This window comes from Tribolium madens, unplaced genomic scaffold (assembly GCF_015345945.1).
Source record: "Tribolium madens isolate multiple individuals breed KSU strain unplaced genomic scaffold, Tmad_KSU_1.1 Scaffold_96;HRSCAF=242;Tcas5.2_LG5, whole genome shotgun sequence".
NCBI classification, from domain to species: Eukaryota; Metazoa; Arthropoda; class Insecta; order Coleoptera; family Tenebrionidae; genus Tribolium; species Tribolium madens.
The window spans coordinates 6,108,951-6,131,292 of NW_025401068.1; the positions used below are offsets into that span (position 1 = coordinate 6,108,951).

Here is a 22,342-nt window from a genome sequence, read left to right on the forward strand (position 1 = left end):
TCTGGAGTTAAGAGAACTGCTTCTTATACATCCACTTCAGCCGGTGTATTATGTAATAGTCAGGTAATTACCGAGAGGCGGATAATCTAACGTCTGGTGCGGAATTGTTAGCAACGACTGCTCCGCTTCTAAATTGGCATCTCTCCCTGCGCAATCCTTATAAAATTGTTGATAAGACGGGCGCGGCGGCAATTTCTTTTAAAAGAAAAACGCTGTCAACGGATCGACTACTTAGTGTGACAGTTCGCTTGATAAAATTTAAAAGACAATTTGAAAATTTTGTTTGTCATTCACCTCAAACAAAAACACACGCACCGAAAAAAAGAAAAAAGGATCAATCTTCGTATTTAAATTTTCTCCATCAACTGCTGCGAGTTATCCAATTTCGAACATTGGTGTGCTCCAATTCGGTATTGATACAATATAAAGTTGATAGTATGTGAATGAGAGCGTGTGTGTTAAATAAAAAGCTCACGGCGAAACGAGAGAACGCTTCTTATAGGCGATGAGGCGTAGATCAGAAGCCCTCGTAAGGCTTTGCCAGGATACAGATAACGCAATGATTTGCGTGAGATGAATCGGAATTGCACCGGAGGGACACACAGTCAACGTGACACATTTAATATACGCTGCGGTTGCACATACAAACCCTTACTAAAATTCTTAACCTACTCACATCCAAATCTAACTCAAAACAAAATTGTCTAATAATAAATTATAATTCAAAACCTCCTTATTAATACTTTTTTACCCTTTGTCAATCAACTACAGAATATATTCACCGCAAGCAAAAATGGTGGATGCGCCGGTATAGTCAAGAAACTTCCAATGTTAGCACAAATGTATTGTTAAGATGTATAAAGTAAAAAAAGTAAATAAACAAAGCGTATTTTTTACTATATAAACGAATTTCATTGTTCCATTTCCGCTCCACAAAATGCAACTTAAGCTAAAAGTACTTATTTCTTCCTTAGGGAATAATGTAGGTATAGATACATAATATACCTACATAATATAAAAGATTTTACTAAAATGAAAAAAACAAGTTTGCTGAATTTCACCTGAAATTCAGTTTGTTTGTTCTTAGATGATTAAATAATAGCTACCTATAATATAAGTCTAACATTTGTGGCAATAATGATACAATTTCAGTTTAAATTAATTGGTTTCTCTTAATTTTTGAAATCGTATTATGGTCTAGAAAGGAAGTATGTTTAAAAATCGCCGCCTGAGGACATTAGAGTTTGTAAAAAGAACTAATTTTTACTAATTTAAATTTCCACTAGAGACACGGAACAAGACAACAATTCCTAATTTCGTATGAAACTCTCTTAAAAACCAAACACCAAAAGTCTAGTAAAAGAATTGCTTTTTATTATATTTCGAAATGAGCGACTCTGGCATCTGATGACTCTATTGTGGATTTAAACTTTTTTAGGGTACACTAACACAAAACATTTTTACGTACAGGTGCTTTTTGCGTTGTTCACAGTAGCTTAAAAAACTCATGTCTGTCAAAAACAGGAAACAACACGTTGTGACCATTGTACAACAATTTTTTACATCTTTCAAAGTAAATTATTTCAACAATAGTGCATCAATAGATTTAATTCGRTTTTTGACAATATARAACCATCAAAAACTTTATTGTTGTATATCAAATTCAATTGTGGCCSTGGTTTGCTCATTGAAGAATTTCGTRAAGACTGTCCAAAATCAGTTGTTATGTTAAAAAYGTTGATGCTGTACGTGAAATGATATTGCAATATCGTTATGTGACATCACATCATGAGATTGAAACATCTTTAGACATTTGAACATTATAGTGGAATTAGCATACATTCAATATTACATAAACAGTTGGCCGTCAAAAAATTTCTTGGTGTTAAATTCTACATTCGGTAACCGTTCAAAAAACGCCCGTGTTGATTTTTCTAAATAAAAGTTTAAAAAATACAATCACAGTGCTTCAAAGCACGTGTATAACATCATAACCGGTGACAAATTATGGATCTAATGGGTCTGAGTTCAAAAGTTCAGTCGTCTGAAGAAGCGGTTGATGCTTTCAAAATGCATGTTTTGGAGGTATGTACCTCAGTCGGAGTAGAAAAAGTGCTTTAAAAATTGATTTAAGCGGACACAAAAGTGTATTGATTTTCAGGAAGAATATTTTGGAAAATATTTATAAAAGACAACCTTCGTATATGAACATTCAATCGCAAGAATTAACACATTAAAGACCCTAATAAAAGATCCAAATTTTATACACTTTTAGCTTAGTAAAAAATATCCTTCACTAAAGTCCTAATTTAGAACTGTTGCAAAAGAACAAGTTAGTTTTAAAAATGTATTAAAAAACATAAAACTACTCGTAGCAAGAATCAAGAAAATGCAGTGTATGTATAATAATACTAAGCTCAATTAATTAAATCAGTATCAAAATTTTTCATTTTTCAATGACGTCCAGAAAGGTGTAAACCCCCGCTGTCGTCATTCGACCTTTTATAATGCCTACAATGGAAAAAGATTAATTTTAATCGTGAAACAATACCGTCGACCGGTACTATTCCTGCCACGTCGCGGGAATCCGCTCGGCGGCGTACATTAAAACAGCCGTTGTTCGAGGGTAGCTGCGGTGGTGGTGGTAAAGCAGCACCGGCATAGTGCGTTGGTGTGAGAGGTGTTTCACGTGCCCTTTATGGGTCTTTCATCATAACTGTGTAACTGCAGGCCGGGGCTCCGCGCAAGTTTTGCATAACTACTCCCAGAGGCCGTATTGGAGCGTTCTCTGTCTACGCTATCGTCGTCCACATCTCTTATCTCTTATACACCGATGCGCTACGCCACAAAGCTATTCGACCTGGCCCTTTATTTCTTTATTATTGTAACGCGACGGACATTGTTAAGTCGCCTGTGGGCTCAGTTGCTCTATCTCCGCATAATGGCGTAATGTGGTGTTTATAGCCGCGGCCCTATCCCTTCGAGGTGCGACGTATTCGCCGGAAGTCGCCGGAACGTATCGATCAGTCATGATTATTTCTATGTTGTTTATCCCTCATGCTTCCTTCCGAGGGTAGGCTTTTTGCCAATGCTGCTGTTCGTTTTGAAGTGCTAAGACGAATCGCTATTGCGTCCCGAGATAAATAAGCTTGTCGAAAGTTCAATACGTCTTCGGCACCATTACACTGCCGTGCCACAGCCAGTCGACGGATGACGACTCAACTTCCGAATTAAAAACGCCAACTTAATCTCAAACTCGAAATCTTTCTGTTGGTAAGGACATGATAAATGAGAGGCATGCACAGAACGGCTTCACCTTAATGCGCCACCTCCTTTAATAGTTTTTTCTGGACGATTTATTCGGACGCTCTTAATGGCTAGACGCTTCCGCTAATGGCGTATAAATAACGCGATTAATTAATATCTGGAGCTCATCGCGACGGTAAAAATACATCCATCTCTCGCGAATAAAAACACCACCGGAATTAACATAACAGCATGTCGGAGTCGTCGACGACACAAGCGCTTTTTGCTCAAAACACACAACAAGATTCAATCGAAGCGAGGCTTCATCAATCTTGCAGTTTTCGGATTAGCAGAGGTCACGTCTTTGGTAAAAACAGTCGAGATGGGTTTTGTGCTAAGCACTACGAACGTTGTCTTTAGGCTTTATTATGGAACATATTTTCACGGCTATTGGATTTTTACCGAAACACCTTTTGATTTTCTCAAACGGCTGCTATAAGCGACCACAACACAAGGATAAAATGAAAACGACCACTTACGTGCTCACTCGATATCCACTCAACARCAAAATGTGACAAGATACAACAGTGTTACAACGAAAATRAATACATTTACCATCGCAAATTAAAACTTACATTTTGGTCTCTTCAATACCACGTGACTCTAGGGAAAAAGCCATGAATGAAATGAAGCAGCGGTGAAAGTTCATTCATTATTAAAACACAAAAAAATCAAATTTCAACTTTAAGACCAACAAGTTTTAAACTTTGCCAACTCTGATTGGAAGTAACTGTATTATTTATCAAGTTTTCTTTTCTGGATTTACTGATTAATTCGATAAGCGTGAAGTTGTTGGAAAAATGACAAACCGCAAACAAAAAGTCAAGTAAGAAGTAAAGAACAAGAAACTAAAAGAAATATTCCCAAAAACATTAAAGATGAAACGACTGCTTTACAGCCCACTTTTTTTTGCAAGTTTTTTGTGTAGTAGGCTACAAATAGTTATTTTCACATTGAGTGAGCAAAACGTTTTTTGTTGAGACCAAAGATCAAAACAAAAAGGCAGTTAAGCGTTAAAAAATACTTTCGCAAATGTAGTATAATAGTTATTTTTGTTACAAGTACCTAAAACACAGTTTTTGCGGACGAATCGTTACTGTTTCCGGACGAGGTGAAACCGAGTCTAGAATAGCAGATGAGTCCGCAAAAACGTTTTATGTACGTGTTACAAACAACATTTTTTTGTTAAAGCTCCCAAAACGCGAATTCACACCTTTTATTAATTAAAAAAATTTCGCCACCATAAGTAACCAATTTTATTTTTTAGTCCGGAAAAACTGTTTTTGGAGAATGAGTACCTAAAATAACCATTTTATGTACTATTTTATTGAGCTYGGAAAGACTCAAAACAGCTGTTTTCGAAAGTGTATACAAAAAACAAAGTTTTTTCTGCAGTATTTAATTTAATGTTTCATGACAGTGCTTGAAATGCCAACAGTGTGTGAATTGAGCATTTCACATTCTGCAGTGAATTTCGTGCCCTTAAAAAAATTAATGGGTAACTTAAATTCCCATTGAGCAAGGCTAATGTTTTAAGGAATTTTAAAAAACTTTGTTGCAATTTCCATTGAACGTTTTCATAAGTATTAAGGAAGTCACCATTTTAATTTTTCATTACTCAAATATAGGAACTCTAGAGCTAGCCAGCTAACTAATTATTGTTGTTAATAATTTCATTCCGTGGCCATGGTAGCTCATTATTTACTTGTGAAATATCAAATAAATGTCGTGTCATTTCAATCGCCCATTCTGTCACTTTTCGTAATGTTTTTTCTGTAAGAAATAGTGGAGTATTTTGGCTCTAAATTTGTCAGTGGAATCCAGGTGTTAAACAGATTCTTCTTTTACACATAAATCAAATATTTTTGACCTATTTCACTTCAAAAAACACAGTTACGACGTTGCCAGTGTATTTTATGAAATAGCACGAGGTGTACAAATGCTTTGATTGGATACAATATTAATTAATCTAACGCAATCATTTCTACTTGCTTCATTGGCGTAATGGATGTAATTCAATATAATTAAAGAAGTGCATCTGTAGTTTTTATTTTTCTCTTCGTAAAAGCTTCGCCTCTACATACATTGCGCTTTCTAGTCGCTTATAAAAACTAGGAATCCGGTCAAAATTCAACACCTATCACGTTATACATAAAAAAAACGACTCACGGGATAAAATCGATATGTTACTCTATATATACATACCGAAAGTGATTGGGGAATAAATGCAACGGCGGAACTTGTTAACATTGTCCATTTAAATTACCTGTGCACTATAAAACGACAGTGCATTGTGATCATGTGCAAATTAGCTGTTAATTTATAGTAACGTCGTTGGAGGCAATTGAAATGTGAACAGCATTTCGGCACCGAAATAAAGAAAATTATTATTATTCCGACAACGTCACCGACGCCACTCTCTAATGAACAATCATTATTCCACAATTGAACGTGAAAGGAAGGCGTGCTGCTTTGGAGATCGAAATTTGATTTAATCCTGGACCCGCAGACGAGGAAGGAACTAATTCCGATATGCCTTATACTGTCGAAAAAGACCGTAACGTTTTATAGACTCTATGGCACATTATTCGATTAAATGACGAGGTTGACTAAACCTACTGTTTCGAGCCTCTACAAACAATAAATCCGGGGATTGTCCCCCACTAACAGTGTGTACACATAAACAAACCCGGCAATCAGGAAATCGACTTCACATAACTTTTCTATTACGTACACACGCAACCGGACCGAAGCTCGACTGATTAAACTGAAAACGCATTAAATGAATGCCCGAATTTATGACCCTTTCGGACCGTTGACATTTCGTTTTGTCCACTCTTTTTCTTTCCTCTTCCTGTCTCATGTCTATTATCAAACATTCAGGCAAGAATCGAAATCCCACACTCCATCTCGGAACTTTCGCATTATATATCACATTAGGCATTATCCTGATTTAGAATTGTTGTCACAGCCAAGACCAACWTTTGGACAAATTTACAATCGTGACCGTGCACACGAAGCCAACCTTCAAGCAATTTTCGCGAGTATTACCAAGCGATGGCAAAGGCGGACCTTACATCATTAATCATATCCGGATCCGGTTCCGCATTTACATATTCCGCTATCAATTTTTATCTTATGACGTCATAAATCCGAATCGAAACCATCGACTCGGACGCGCCCTGAAAACCGAACACAACTATTACTAACGAAACTCTCTTCGATTTCTTGYTTTCGAAAATTTAAATTCCGGATGTCACGTGCCGTTTCGATTATTTYCGAATTAGGTTCGATAATTCGGTACGTGCCTGAAATTTAGAAAAACMCAAGAAACACATAACAACTACACTCGTTGCTAAGATAAGCATTTTTCCGTCAATTTCTGACCGTCGTCAGATTGACAGTAATAAATTTCTGACGGCCCCACATTAACACTTTTACACCATGGCCTCTAGAATGGATCGCGCCCGGAGAAAATCCATGTCTCCGGAAGAGCGCTACCAACGTGCTGTCAGTGCTCGTCGAAAATTCCGGGCGCTCGTGAAACTCATCATTGCCAATTTATCATGGCTCCAAGAACTCGAAGACGAAAAACTTGGCGACAACGTTAAGAAAAACATCCAAGTTTTGACTCGGAAGAAAGGTAAGAAGAGTCTCCTAACACTCAAAGACAAAGCCGTCCTGAACAAACCCCAGGAACTAAGAACTGAAGCCGAAAAAAATCACTTAAGGAGAATAATCGGAAACCTAAAATGTTTCAGACGATACCCACCGGAGGTCAAAAGCCAATTGCCCGGAATTATGTATTTTAATTACTTCGGACCGAATAGAATTGTTGTGAAGCAAGACTATGAAGCGCTTAACCTTTATGTTATTTTGACCGGAGAAGTCGTAGTGAGTCAAACTTACTACGATAAACTTCTTAAAGAAAATGTAACTAAAGATGTCCTCTTGATGGGCCCGGGGAATTATTTCGGAGAAGTTGGTCTTCTCCATAACATCGCTCGAACAGCCACTGTTACAACAACCGAAGCAACAGAATTTCTTTACGTCAAACGTGAAGATTTCGATCGTGTTTTAAAAGACACTGTGGCCAGTCAATGGGCAGAAGTGCAAGAAAACATGTCTTGGTTCACTTATTTCCAAAACTGGAGCGAAGTTGACATACGCGAAAGCTGTATCCTAGCTAAAAAGAAAAATTTTGAACCTGATCAAATCGTTTTGAGCAGCACCGGAGGTCAACTAGATTGTGTTTACTTCATCACTAAAGGCAGTTGCTACCTCATTGAATACATGACGATCAAAACAACCTGGAAAAAAGGACTACCTCACTACACTCTGGTAAAAGAAGCTGCTGATGCAGAGGCAAGGCCACCAGCAGCTGTTTATAAAGATATTAAAAAATTACACAAGAAGGAAGAGTCTCACATGGGCTTAAAATCATCGCTAAGACCAGCAATAAGCACCTCCAGACCGTCTTTAAGACCTTCTTATACGCAACCAAACATTCAAACTCATTTTATCAAAGTTTGCACTTTCAATAAATTAGCCTGTTTCAATGTGGGCGAAAGTTTGAAGAATAGGATTATAGTGTCGTCAGACGAGACTGAATGTCTTCTTCTTCCCAGATATTTTCTTCTAGATAAAAGTATGATTACTTTCAAAGCTATTGAGCAGTTTTTGACACGTCACATTCCGAGTACTGAGCAAATTTTCAAAAATTTTCTAGAAGACCATAGGTGGAGTTATTACAAAGGTCAATTGGTGGAACAAATTTTGGCCGATAAAGCCTTCACAGGGAATACTGTGCACAATATACCGTATACAATTCGGCTTGCTGAAGATTTGGGCGAAATTTGAATTAACCTCTGACAAATATGAAGTAAAATTCGGTTAATTTCGTTTTTGCATTTTTGTAAAATAAGAAACTACACCAAATTAGTCTGTTATGTTTTCTCTTCATTTGTTTAATGAAATCTTGTATTATTGTATCCTTGTCTGATGCCACAAATACAAAAAAGATTGTTTTTTTTTTCTTTTGTCTTTGTTCCTCGCGCTCCACGAAAACAGAAGGCCTCAAAACAAGATTAATTTAAATTTTCGAGCCTTAACTTCGTTTCATCTCCGGGCGTAGCAAATCTACTCCGTCCCAAATCACATTTCCCTTTCTCGAACCTGATTCTTTTCCGTTTTTTTTCATCGTCATATTGTTGACGAAGTAACAAAGTGTTTTTCGCTTGCTAATATTTAATACAAACTTGATCTCTTCGCTCCACACACAACAAACCTCTAGCAGCACGCAAGATAACCGTAGGGATGGTATCAAGTTACGTCTTTTCGGTTTTGAGGAAACGAAATGATCTCGATTCTGTCTTTCCCCTCTGTCATGTAAACATGCCGCAGTTCGGAAACAACTATCCCGCCGTCACCAGACTCACACACATAGACGCATCAGGTGAGCGCTTTCACACGACACCAGAAAAACATCCTCTTTCAACCCTCGTAAAAAAATTGTAAATCACGACTCGACGATCAAGAATTCGACCATGTCTTAATCCAGCGTCGTGTGGATATTTGCAGCTTATTTTATAAGCGACGTTATAAATAGGATGCAGGGGCGTGGAATACGATTCAATCGAAGAATAAATTAACGGCTAATGTCCTTGCGAGCGAGTCGTTAAGTCACCCGGAACTTTCGGCACTACTAACCCAAAAAAATCAATTTCAAATTATTTAAATAAAAATAACGCCCAACAATAGAACGAAGCTGATGAGAGTCCGGACGCGATTAATTCCGAAAACATTATTTATATCTTAACGCCCGGATTACGTCGAATTTCCGCCATAATGCAGGTACATTGTTTTGCAAATTAACGGAAGAGACTTTTAAAAAAACACTCCATCGTTATTTCGTTTCATTAAAACTTTACAAATGAATTTATTATTAAAACGTCGACGAGGTAGAGAAGTTTTCCCGAGAATCATTACTAACATCAGAAAAAAACGAACCAATCAGAATGACACGACGTGATTGGCATCGATAACACTGCCACCGCTGCACTTTTTTAAACATGACGCTCACCCTCCGGAAAGCCACGAAAAAAGTCTTCACGTTTTAAACGGTGACAATAAAAAAAATTGAAAGTATAATTCAACAGTAAAACGAAAAATAAAAAGAACTGACTACGGCATAAGTACGAGAGAAATGTGACGTTAAAATTTATTCGCGGGAATATATCGTGACTAACGTCAGTTATTTCCACTTTTTGGGTCCCATTTTAATAATCCGGTTCGGTTCTGTTTCCGATTTTGACTAGACTATCCGGCCTCTTTTACATTTATATTTCACAGAGAAACTAAACACAAAATCATGATTTCGATTCGAAATAAAATTATAACCGGTTGAAATTTTTATTTTACGATTCCCCGATCGAAGATTTGTTGTATCACTGAAAGCGTTTTATTATTTTTCAATTTAAAATTCAAACAGAAACGCTTATAAATTAGAGAAGCGTTATTGTTTTAATCGGCGCAATAATAAAGAAATACGGCTTTAATTAAGAGAAAAAATCCTATAAATCGTTGCGATTGAAAAAATACAAAAAAGCGATGGGGCCACTTTTACATTGTTGAAGTTAATCGAGAAAGGTGAACTGATCCATCCGCATTAGAGCAGAACAAACAACTTCAAAACGGGCCAATTAAAAGTAACTGTTATGAGGGCGCACAGTTGAAAATCGCTCGGTTTTGTGCCATGTGCAACCATCAAATTGCATACACCCAATACAACAACCAAATAATAATAACACTAGCGATAATTCTTTGATTTAAGTTAGTAAAATCAATTTACGAATTGGTGGTCGCCACCACGCGCATTCCAATTACTCCAACTCTGTTAATTACGTTTCAAAATTCCCCAATACATTTCAAAACTGACTCTACAACCGAACAAGAAACATTATTCATAATTGCCTCCGTTAATTTGAAGTAAGTACTCCGGCATTTTTAATCAGCTCGTAATTTAGAACGGTAACCGATAGCGTCAATAAAAGTAAATTATAACACGAGCAAAATTTCCAAAACTTATACTACCAAAAAACGTACTTTACTACGAATCACAATCTTCAATAAAAAAAAATCGTAATAAAATGATTCTAAAAGAAAACCGCTGAGTGTATATTTGCGTTTTACTATGAAATATACAGTCGTAATTCTATAAACATTGATTTACGACGTCGTAAAAGAAAAAAATCTGTGAATAATAATGCGGTGGCGAAATTTTCGCTACCCCTTCATTAAGCTTTAATGACAAACCTATCCCAGAAAAAAATCGTAAAATGAACCATAAGGAGAGCTAATCACGAGTGTTTGTCAGCGGCTCAACGAAAACCCTTTTACCATCCAATAACACTAAAATCGCAAAGTCGAAAAGTTATTGGAAAACGTTGCTAAATCCCTAAAACAAAGTAAAAAAAAAACAAACGGTATAAGCTGGAAAAATCAGAAGTTTTAAAAATCTAGTTAATTGACAACAACGAACACAAAAAAAACTAAACATAAAATAAGATTGCATCATATTCCTTTAATGTAGAATACCACTTTTGTCAAGAGTTAAATACTCAAAAATTTTATTTAATAGGAACTATACAGTATGCCCCCTGATTGAGCTTACAAGAGGAAAAAAATTTTTTTGATTTTACGCCAAATCTGCAAAGGAAAAACATTTTGTGCTTCACCTGAAACGAGCAAATCTGTAATTAAAACTTCATTATTGTAACTCAGTAGAAAAAAGTTCGTTTTTCTCTTGATTTTGGACTAATAATAATAGAATAATTTTTCTCTGCTTTTTAAGTCCACATTGGCGGTTTTATTATTTTGACAATGATGGCACTTTGTCAAATAAGTTTACGCAAGTTAAATAACAAAATTGTTTGTGAAAAACATAACTTTAATAAATAGCAACTAAAAGAAACAGTTTTAAGATATAAACCAAAGTCATTTTTAACAAGAATTATCATTTTTAATTAATAAATTAATAGTCAAAGTGACATATAGTTGTCAAATAAATAAAGCCGCCAATGTTATAGGACTTAAATAGCAGAGAATAGCTATTTTTTGTATACGCTCCCAAAAATAGCTATTTTGCGACTCATTTGAGTACCCAAAATGAGTCTTTTTCGGACTCAATAAAAAAGTACGCAAAATGGTTATTTTAGGTACTCAGGCCGCAAAAACAGTTTTTGCTTTGCGGACTAAAAAATTAAATTAGTTTATGGTGGCGAAATTTATTTTATTAATAAGAAGTGTGAATTAGTGTTTTGGGAGCTTTAACATAAAATCTTGTCTGCACCACGTACGCAAAAGGTTTAAGTGACTCGTCTCATTAAAGACTCGGCTCCTACGTCGCCTCGTCATTAATTACAATTCGTCCCCTAAAACCCTATATTGCGTGCTTGATACATAAATAACTATTATGTAAAAAATTATTCGAAAGTCGAAATTCAAAAAAAATATAACTATTCTTTTCACTGAATCAGAATAATGAAGTTTTAAGTTTGCTCGTTTCAGGTGAAGCAATGAATCTTTTTCCTTTGCAGTTTCAGCGTAAAATCAAAGATAATGTTCTTCCTTTAAACTCAATCCGGGGACATGCTGTATAACTCTCCCGGCGCATCCACCATTTTTGTCCAAAGTATTTTTTAAATAAAGTAAAAAAGTAAAATTGTAGCAATCACACAGTAACAGCTTCAAATTAGAGTATTAAAAAATAGTCAAATTCTTGAATTCAAAAGCAGCCTGGTGCCTTGTTCCACCAGAGATAATTTCATTGGACCTGCAATTCGCTGGGAAATTCAAGTTAATTATACAACTGTCTATTACAGCGCCGATAAGGTGATATTTATAAATCTCTCGAGAATATTTTATTCCACGTCACTCTGTAATTACCCACATTGTGTCACTCAAAATTAAACCGACTCAATTAAAACGATTTGAACCAGTTTCGAGCTTATAAAATTCTAAACTCGATTACGCGACTCACGCCACCCCCCACCGTAAAAAATAATAACTGACCGACTTTTTGCCGGCAGTCGCGTCGATTTGCCTGTTTTTGGCACTTCAACCCAATTCGTTCGATCGCAAATTAATTGTCCCTTCGAAAAAAAACAGACCTCCATTGTCACCGGCTTTGCCTAAAAAAACTTTACAAAAACAAGCCAAAAATTATGACGCGTAATTCTACAATAAACATGGCTCGGCTAAACCGTTTACTGCACAATTTCAGTTTTACAAATGCTGAAAGTGGCACAACAGCCGGCATCATAAGTATTCAGGGACCACTGTGCCAATTGGGAATTTCAGCCACGTGACGCCGCAATTTGTAGACGCGTCAATCAACTGGACACTCATAAACTACCCTCGGCTTTTGCGAGGCAGTGGCGTGCTGGTGTCGGCCTCGTAAACGTTACTCTCTCCATTGAGAAAATTAGGTGGTAAAGGTGGGACGATAATGAGGAACACATCACGCACTCACGCTTGCATGAATTACTTACGACAGAAGRAAATGCCGGCGGGTGAAACATCGATTAAGATAGACGCCTTCACACTTACCTGAAACAAAACAAAAATTAAAAAAACGTGTTATTGTGCGAGATGACATCCTTTTTGGAAAGAAATGTGTTCGATTTTGCATGTTCAGCGATTCTGACGAGGGTCAGACGGTAATTGACACACGTATAAACTACATCAAAGGTAAGGCTGGTAATATAAAACAGTCGAATGCGAAGGATTGGGGTGAAGACTCAAAGACAGGCGGTTGTCGATCACTAGAAAGGACAAAGACCAGGAGCATCCGAGCACGATCCAATACGCATTTTAATATAACACACTATTGTATCGTAATACAATTTAATTGACTCGCCCTTTTAATTAGCGCACCTTTAGTAATAAAAAAAATAAAATACACCTATAGCCCACTCATTGTTTAAACTAGCAAAAGGACCTGCTACCGCATTGACAAAAACTGTAATTAAAATAAAAAAGCTTGAGAAAACTCGAGGAAAAATGAATTTCCGATTAAAAGTTTAAAGTCGTTATGATAAACCTTCCCAATTTAATAAAAACAGAAGCACATACACCAAAACCTCATCTATTCAAATTACACGACTTGGCAACTTAACAGAACCAAATCTAAAATATGTGACCCTAGTTATTAACACTCGCACACAACTTTAAAATTCACGAACGTGATTCCAGTCACGTAAACCATCCTCATCTCGAGTCAACCTTCTCTCTTTGAATATAAGCCTTACATCATGTTATTGTGTTTTGTTTTCTTCTGAAAAATTCGCTATGTATGTGACTCTTTCGAGACATTCTAATACCCCGAATTAACTATAAACGCAGAAATAAAGGCGTCGCGACATTTATCGCACATAATACTAATTTAAACCCCTCCATAAAAGTCAAAGTATATGTAATCTGTTTCAACACCTGAGCACTTTCGAAAACATTTCCGCCTCGTTAGAAAACGTCATCTACGACACCGTATTCATCATCTAAGTGCATGACTTGAACTTTAAGATAAAATGTCAGTATAAACTATAAGTAGTGTGTAATTAAAGTTTTAAAGACAGCTAGATAGTTCTAAATCGAAATCGACCTCAAATGGTGAAAAAAATCAACTCCTCTCTCATGAGATTTGACAAACCTGGAGGATCAAAGGATGTGAATGCAAAACGACACGTCTTTCGTTCGCCTGCTCGAAAGCTCTCAGATGTTAAAGCTGTCTGACCCTCGGACGCAAACAATAAAACAGAAGCACAGTGTATCGCCTTACTCGTAGGTGGAATTAAAAGGGCGAGWCYGAAGAATGGCCCAGCCTTCGGCGCACCCTAGTCGTAGAAAGGGTTGGAGATCTCGTTGGAACACAAATCGTTCTAATTAAAAGCAACACGCATGAAGACGAGACTTGAACATTACACTCGCTGACGGGAATTCGGGATAACTCCCGGATAGGATTACCGAATAAACACGTCGCTRAAACTTGCAACAATTACGGCCGTAATGCCGAAACCGTTTCGAAGGCACGTTTTTCGCGGTTTTGACAAGGTCGACGTGCCCTCCAACGTCAATAAAACTCTAAAACCTCGCCTTGGAAATGAAAAATGATGCCCGAAGAGGAGCCGATGAACTCGCTCGCTTTTTCTCCTAGAACAAAGCCACATGTAGAGTAGTTTGTATTCACCACCACTCGGGACAATGCGCAAAACACGTGTGCATAATTACGGAACGTTGCAACATCCACAACACTACGTGCAAAACGTCGACTTGTGGTAATTGGGTTTTTATCATATTAATAGCGCACAGTACGCCATTAAAAGTGAGATTAGCCCCGGTATTCTTCCACAGCGACTTGTTATAAATGATAAAAGTGGTCGACGTTAAGAATTCATCAAAAACCGCAACCTAAGTGTCCAACTTCTCCGGGTTTAATCCCGGAGCAGACGTGTTACACCGATCCGGACCATCTCGGAGGCCGTTGCATCGATAATAATACGTAAGCTCGAATTTAATTAAAACAGAGGAAACGTCGCAGACTCAGAGTATAATAAACGTTTCATACAAGAGTTTCAGCGGAATGTCCACGACACCTCTGCATTCCTCGCTTGAATTTAACCATCATTCCTCAAAGAACGGCAAAACACAGAAATTCTCTCTCCACGAACGTTTTTTTTCAACTAAAATTCAAAATGAATCATTTAAATTATAACTTATCGCAAGTAAAAGTCGCTACGAGGACCGCGTTTGCAAACAATTTGCATGTTGTGGAAAAACACTAAATACTGTCAACAATATCCTTGAGATTTTTCGTATTTTCAATTTCAAAAATCGCTAAAGTCTTCCATTCATAAAAAAATCTTTTCTTATCTTTCACCAGTTGTATACTTATTTACAAAATTTTAACGCACATAAACCTTGAATTTTCTTTATGAAAAATTTTTCCCTGCTGCAACGTCGATGCGATAAAAATCTGGTGAAATTCATGTAATATATATGCATATGGCCTTACCGCTCTGTTTTCTCCCTATCAATGTCACACAATCACATATAAGAAGTTAGAAATGTTTTCGAGAGGCAAAAAAGAGCAGGATTTTCGATTTCAATTCTCATATACTCGGGGTAAATAGATCGAGTCTACGTGTTCCGACTGCCGCACACCGTTTCATAAACCTTCCACCTCCCTGGCGGTCACCACCGTCTCAAATCGCTTCAATTTACAAGCGAGTTTTCTATCGCAAAACTTTGCGACTCGCAGAACCAATTTCGAAGAGTCGCATTATCATCTGTAGCCGTTCGTGTCGTTAACTCTCATTGTAATCGTGGCAGGAGATCAATCCAGGGGGGCTTAGTGTGAACCCACCCTGACCGGCAGTTTCCTCTCTTCCACGCCATTGTGTACGTGGCAGTGGCGTGAGACAGCTTACGATCTCAAATAACAATCGGTTCGACTGGAGGATTCCCGTTTCGAAAGCCTTCCGTTCCCGGGCCGTTATTTAGCATTTCAATTACAAGGAAAATCATAAAGAAGTGACGTGTGTGGGTGGTAATGACAATCGAAAGGGCACTAACGATGACATATCGATTAAATCAAACGCCCATTAACAGATTCATTTACCTAATAGTAGATATTAATTTACAATAAGCTGACAACGGCCTATAACTCGACGGAATGGATGCGATGAAAGCCAATAATAACCGGAACGCTGCACATGCAATGCCAATTATGAGCCGCTAAGTCTGCAAGCTTAATGATATGTTATTGCCAGACAGATTTATGCAAACGAGGATAAGGTGTGGAGAATTCGGAATATGACGCCATTGCCGAGCCGTAATTCACCCCCATCTAACAAAGCGTGCCTTTTGCTACCCGCAAACATACCATCGTGAAAGGTGTCAAAGAGAAAAAACTTCGACGGAACAAAGCGGACATGATGATTAGAAAGTATCGATTAGAAAAGGCGACTATTGAATCGTAGCAACTTTACTGCGCTAATAAATCTCCTTTGATTAGTTTTCTTTAACAACAGTGTTGACTGAATGAGCGACAGCCCCGCCGTGGAAGAACTTTTCAACTGAAAACGAATTAATTCGGTATCGTGAAAGTTTCCTTTTGTAAATAACGCATTAATCCTCGGCTCTAGTCCCACCTTGTTTTATCTCGACAGTTATCGCGTTCGCCGCCTCAATCCACATCCGACGGGATTAGGACAACTGCAATTTAAAAACTGCTTTACAAGCCTCACTCCGACTYGCCAACTTTCAGATCTTCAAACCGGATACCGCATTTACACTCTTTCCTCCTCTTAAGCACATATGCGGCCCTACGAGCAAATCCACCAATTAAAACCACCCAAAACRCCAGACCTAAACAACCATCTTTAGCGCTTCTAACAGATAACAAAAAAACATGAAATGAAATGTCTCAAATCGCCAGTTTTCTAGAGACTAAATTTCTAATTTTTTATATTTTCTTTGTAAAAACCTATTCGAGGCTTCTAGGCTTGGTCCCATTGATGTACCCTGGTTCCAGGCGCCATTTTTTTCATCGCCTTTCCGAAGTAATTATTCCGCAACACGCGATATGGACACGATGATTAAAACAACCATTAAGATCCCACTATGGCTTCTTGGTATTACATTTAATCACCGCTCGTTTCTTTCGTTTGAATTTTAATTAGCCCCCGCACAACTTYCATCAAAAATCTATTTATTTATGCATCTAGGAAGCGATCTTCCATCCACTCACAGAATTATTTTCGGAAGATTCGACTATTTTTAAAATAGAATCCATCAGATGTAAACATAAATTTTGCCGAGTCGTCTGACCCAGATTTAGTCCGATTTTTTTTCTGTTTTATTATGATCGACCAGGTACGTCGAATTCACCGCCACTCTCTGATTTATGTAGCTGTTTTGAATGTCTGGAGGAATTGTAGAAGTTCCGCACCGGGAGGTTCCTCCCGAAACCTTGTTTGGATAAGAAAAAGAGATATATCGCTGCGGCGACGCCTCGACTTCGCCACCACTGGAAAAATTCATCCCACAAAAATTCACCAATAGCTTTATTTGTGACGTTATTGAGGCAAGAAAAGACAACTGCTCAAAGTCGTCAAAAGTAAAAAGTATTTATTGGAGTTTTAGAAATTCCGAATTGTGACCAACAGTCAAGGTTAATTAATTATGTTACATTTGTGTTACAAGTCAATATAAAAAAACGTGTTTAGCGTTTCGGGCGTGTATTTTTCCCGCTGTGTGTTGGTGGAAGTCCTGACGAAACAATTCCCGCACCATGATTCATTTTAATTTAAACTTTTCACTTAACATTCTTCGCGGAACTTTTAGGAGAGATTTATGGCCGACACAGGCCAGTCTCGAGTAAAATTTACACTGGTTTAGATGTGACTGTAGCGTGTTGGATTCTTTGTTGGTAGTTTTTTGACTGCTCACGAAATCTGATAAACATTTAGAACAAAACTCGGCGTCGGTAATTGCCGTTCTGGGAAAATTTTGCTGTTCGATATAGTGATTTTGCCTAAACAAGTTTCCAAACTCTTGTAAGATAACACGTTCGGCTTAGAAGTTTTTCCGTAGAAAAACTCTTGTCCTGTTAATATTACGTCAACTGCAGGAAGCGAGGTCTCGCGAGAGCACTCATTTTAAAATGGCTCGTCGGCCTTCGACGCTTCCAGCCCATAAGCTATCGACATTGCAAAAGCCATGAACTGATATTATTACTATTATTACGGTCATTATTGTCGTTCCCGTTACGACGGAATGTGCAATGAAGAAAATCAATGGCGGGAGCCACATTTAGCCAAAAAATTCCCACCCTAATTCGCGATGTATTAAGTAAATCGCATCTTGACAGCAGTGCATTTATTTCTGCAATTATATCGTTATCCGTTGGCTTAGTGAGAGATTTCGAGTTGCGACAGGACGTCTTATTCTCGTAGTGTTGCGACTGTCACGACGRTGAATCATTAATCCGGACGTAAGAGTCAAAACSTCGAAAAGTTTCAGCCACAGAGCGATAATACCCATCAATATCGTCAAGTTTATTGAAATCCCCATGGTTGAGTCGTTCGGCCAGTCTTTACTTTGTTTAGCAGCAATTCCGTTCAAGATTGCCTGTCTGTTATGCTCTCGTATATATACGAGCAATATCCATTTGGTTTCTGCGGGAGACAGAAACCGTGGCCGCTTCACTAGCCCAAGTTTCCGAACCATTCTCCACTTACTCAGATTGCCGATGATAAAATCCCCGCTATTACATACGAAAATTGAATTGAATTAGATAAGAAGCACAGAGTGTACCGATGAAAAGGCCGCCCACYACCACAAACTGAGTTCAGGGAGATTTCACCACGATTTATACGAAGAAGTCTTAATAGATTCCTGGCCAAAAATWAAAAAAAGTTACACACAAAATGCGTGCAACTTAGATTTTACTCTCTGAGAATCCCTTCAATTATCATACTCCAGCTGTCAAAAAATTTTCACCCAAAACACTATTCGAACTTCAAAAAAAAAAAAACAAAATAGGTGAAGTATTTTGATTTTTCACCATAATATACAAGAATATTCAATACAAGTACAATATTCATTTTGATTATTTAAGAAAACTGTAAAATTTGTAACGTTTTAAGGCTTAACTTATTATTATGAGGAATTTTTTTTTATAAAACCATTTAGATATTTCTAGGTATATTGTTATGTAGCTAATTTAAATTAGATTTTTGGCCACAGATCACGTTCGTGGTAATGACCTATTTATCTGCCTATTGTCCACAAGTTGCTGCTTATAATAAAAAAGCATTTACACATCTATTGATAATAAAACGTAAATCCAATTATAAAAAGAATCCTTCTTAATTGAAATATCTCAACTAATGAGATTTATACCTTGTAACCGAGCATGTAACAGTTATCGTCCCTGTATTAAAGCTATGTACAGAGCGATTCAGATAAGATAATAAGCCTAATGATCTGGTGATGCAACCCAAAAAAAACTTCATTTACGCCTTTGATTCAATTTAAATTAAGAATTGCAAATTGAATCCAAGTTATCATCCTATGTCACTCTGACAACAGCGCAGAGAACGATCATTAGTGCAGTTCTCGCAGAATGATAGAAAAATTAGAGAAGTCTTTTTGGTGTAAACTCAATACAAAATGTATGAAAGAATGAAACACTGAAGGTAGACAAACAGTTTTTTTTATAATCATAAATTGCAACGACAATTTTTTTCATACACTAAAAAGTCGCGGTGTTCTTGTCACTATGACAGCGACAAAAGTTTGCCCTAACTATTACAACGACAAAACGGAACCTAACTTTTGAAAGCGTCTGAATCTAGTAAGTCTGCATCATCGAATTTACGTATTTGTTAAAGTGTCTTACCGAATTACACTCAAGCTTTTTTTACGAAGAAAACTTGACATTTTTAATTCGAGTTTTGTTTCCCTCAAGCAATTTAACTCAAAAACTGCCAGAAGTTTTTTTCGTTAAATTGCCAGAAAACAAAATTTTCATTAAAATGTCAAGTTTAATTCGAAAAAAAAAGCTCTCGTGTAATTATAAGTAATAAACAGTATCAAAACAAAGTCAGAGCAACATAAGAAAACTTGGATTGCAAATGCAAATCGTAATTAAAATTAGATCAAGACGCAAATGAAAAAAATATTTTTAAGGTTGCATCGCCAGAATGTCGGGCTCATTATCTTATGTGAATCACCCTGTATATGTATGTGATATTTGTAAAAAAAAAAAAAAATTTCTACCATAAGAAAAATCAAATTAAGCAAAGTACCTCAAGGCTAAATTTTTCATCAGAATATATTTATTATGCTTGGATCCCTGATTAACATCATCAATTTGCAGTGGGTTTTGTGTTAGAATTTGTGAAAAAGGTCGCGTGCACGGCCCCGTGCCCACTACACACGAATTAGAGATTTTGTCATAACCGCCCGGCCAAATTAGTTTATGTTCGCCGCAGCCGCATGCAGCCCCCTCTGACAACACCGTTCCAAAACAACGAGTGAGAGAATTAAATTCCAATTACGGGAACGACGGGCACGCTTTAATTAACACATGCACACACATTAGATTATCCTAATTACGGTAATAAAAGCGGTTTGTCTTTGTAATTGTGCGCTATCTCTTTCGAGGCCGGAGGTGTTTCCTTTTAATTCCTTGGTCTGGCATGGTATGCCGTCTGTGCCGATTGTCAGCGGTCGACGGAATCCAGAAGACCGCCCGGATCTAGGCTAAGCCTCCCACAAGTGAACCGATAGATTGTCATTGCATTCTAAGCTCGGCAATCCGCGCGCGACTTCTTTCTTTTCCTCAGGACTTACGGCTATCGTCCCCGTTTCGAGATCGTTATCGATGGTGGATATATCGACAGGAATAACCGCTGCGCCGTCCGGACTAGCCCAAACGATTGAATTACATAGACCCAGAAGCCGGAGCAAATCGTGTTACTTCGATGGGGATAATGAAGCGAAATGATTACGCCCTTCCGAAGACCCGTACTTTGACGAATTTACGGTGCAACTCTTTTTCTTTTTAAGACACTTTCAAGAAAAGCGACGCCGGCTGAATAACGTCACTTAAAAAATCAAATCGCGATTACGTTTCTTTTAAACAAATCGCGCTTTAAATTATGGAACAGACTTTCAAAGTTTCCAGGTCAGGATTCGTTTAGTTGCATTTGTACATTTGGCATGATTTACGATAGCAATACACCAGCGAAGTGAATATTGAAATGTCTCTCATAGTGTAAAAACACATCGTAAGTTTATAGTAAAAAATTATTTCACAAATCAAAACAAAACATTTTTAATTTTTGGTGTGAAAATATAAGAAAAAAAACAAAAAAACTTTAAAATGCTTCTAAAAACCAGAAAAAAAGATCTAGAATAAAGCTATGCAGAAAAAAATTTATTTAAACAATGTTTTATCAGTCACAGAAGAAAGTAACAAATTTAGTTTGAATTCTGTCAAGATATCAAACATTATACATACTTAGAAAGCTAAAATAACAAAGTAAAATGCCAACATTTGTTAAAAATACTTAAAAACGGATAACAGGTAAATAATTTTGAAATATATACGTTACACAGTCCTACCCCTGTTAGAAAAGCAAAATTTGCATACACATGCGTTACAAATAATTTGAGGCWCATGTTTCGTGAGATTGCAACGTTGAGACGCAGCCACTCTCATTTTGTTTTGATAAAAATGGCCATCTTTAGCACAAACTTTACTCTTAAAAAGTTTCACATACTTGAAGTACTTGGACAAGAAATTTCCCGTGGAACTCGTCAGCCTGACAAAAATCCTCCATTATGCAGGCATGTTTCAATTTAAAACATTTGCGTTCATGAAATAAATTACTTGCAAGGTTTTTTGCCTTTGCGATGCACTCTTTCATTTTCGAGAGCGCATCATTGTCTCATTAGTGAAAGAAGAAGAAAAAACCGCTTCGCAACCAAAGCGAACTTTAAAACGCGCGGCATAGGAATTACATCAAAACACTTATTAAAGCGACCGACTTTTATTAAAATTTCTTAATTTACATCCAGTGGCTTGATATAGCTTTACATATAAATGGAAAAGAAGTCGAAAAAAGAAAATTTTATTCTTATGCTTAAAGCGTTCACGTTTAATAAGTTCAAGGAATACTTACAATAATTATTAAGCCCGAATGGACCAATCACGACCCCAAAAACCAATTTTAACTTTCAAGATATGTGAAGAGAATCGCTTGACCGGCAAATTGCACCCTCGCTTCCACGAAACGAATCAGAAATTTATTATAATCGACTTAAAAACAAACTTTCCCCGGGCATAATAATTATAATCTAGGATTCTAAAACACCATAACGTAAAAGCTAATTTGAACCCGTATTAACGCAGGGAGTGAAAATGCTCAAAATGACCCTCTGAAGATTAACCCGATCATAAATACAA

General features: G+C 37.1%; 2 protein-coding genes across 2 annotated transcripts in view; one reads left to right on the forward strand and one right to left on the reverse strand.

Annotated features, from left to right (window-relative positions):
• LOC123012944 (E3 ubiquitin-protein ligase MIB1) overlaps positions 1–22,342 on the reverse strand; it is a 123,075-nt gene that overhangs the window by 46,903 nt on the left and 53,830 nt on the right. The window lies entirely within an intron of this gene.
• On the forward strand, positions 6,704–8,306 carry LOC123012945 (cyclic nucleotide-binding domain-containing protein 2-like). Its single transcript, XM_044411191.1, has one exon. The coding sequence runs from the start codon at positions 6,751–6,753 to the stop codon at positions 8,164–8,166; it is 1,416 nt and encodes a 471-aa protein (XP_044267126.1). The 5' UTR covers positions 6,704–6,750; the 3' UTR covers positions 8,167–8,306.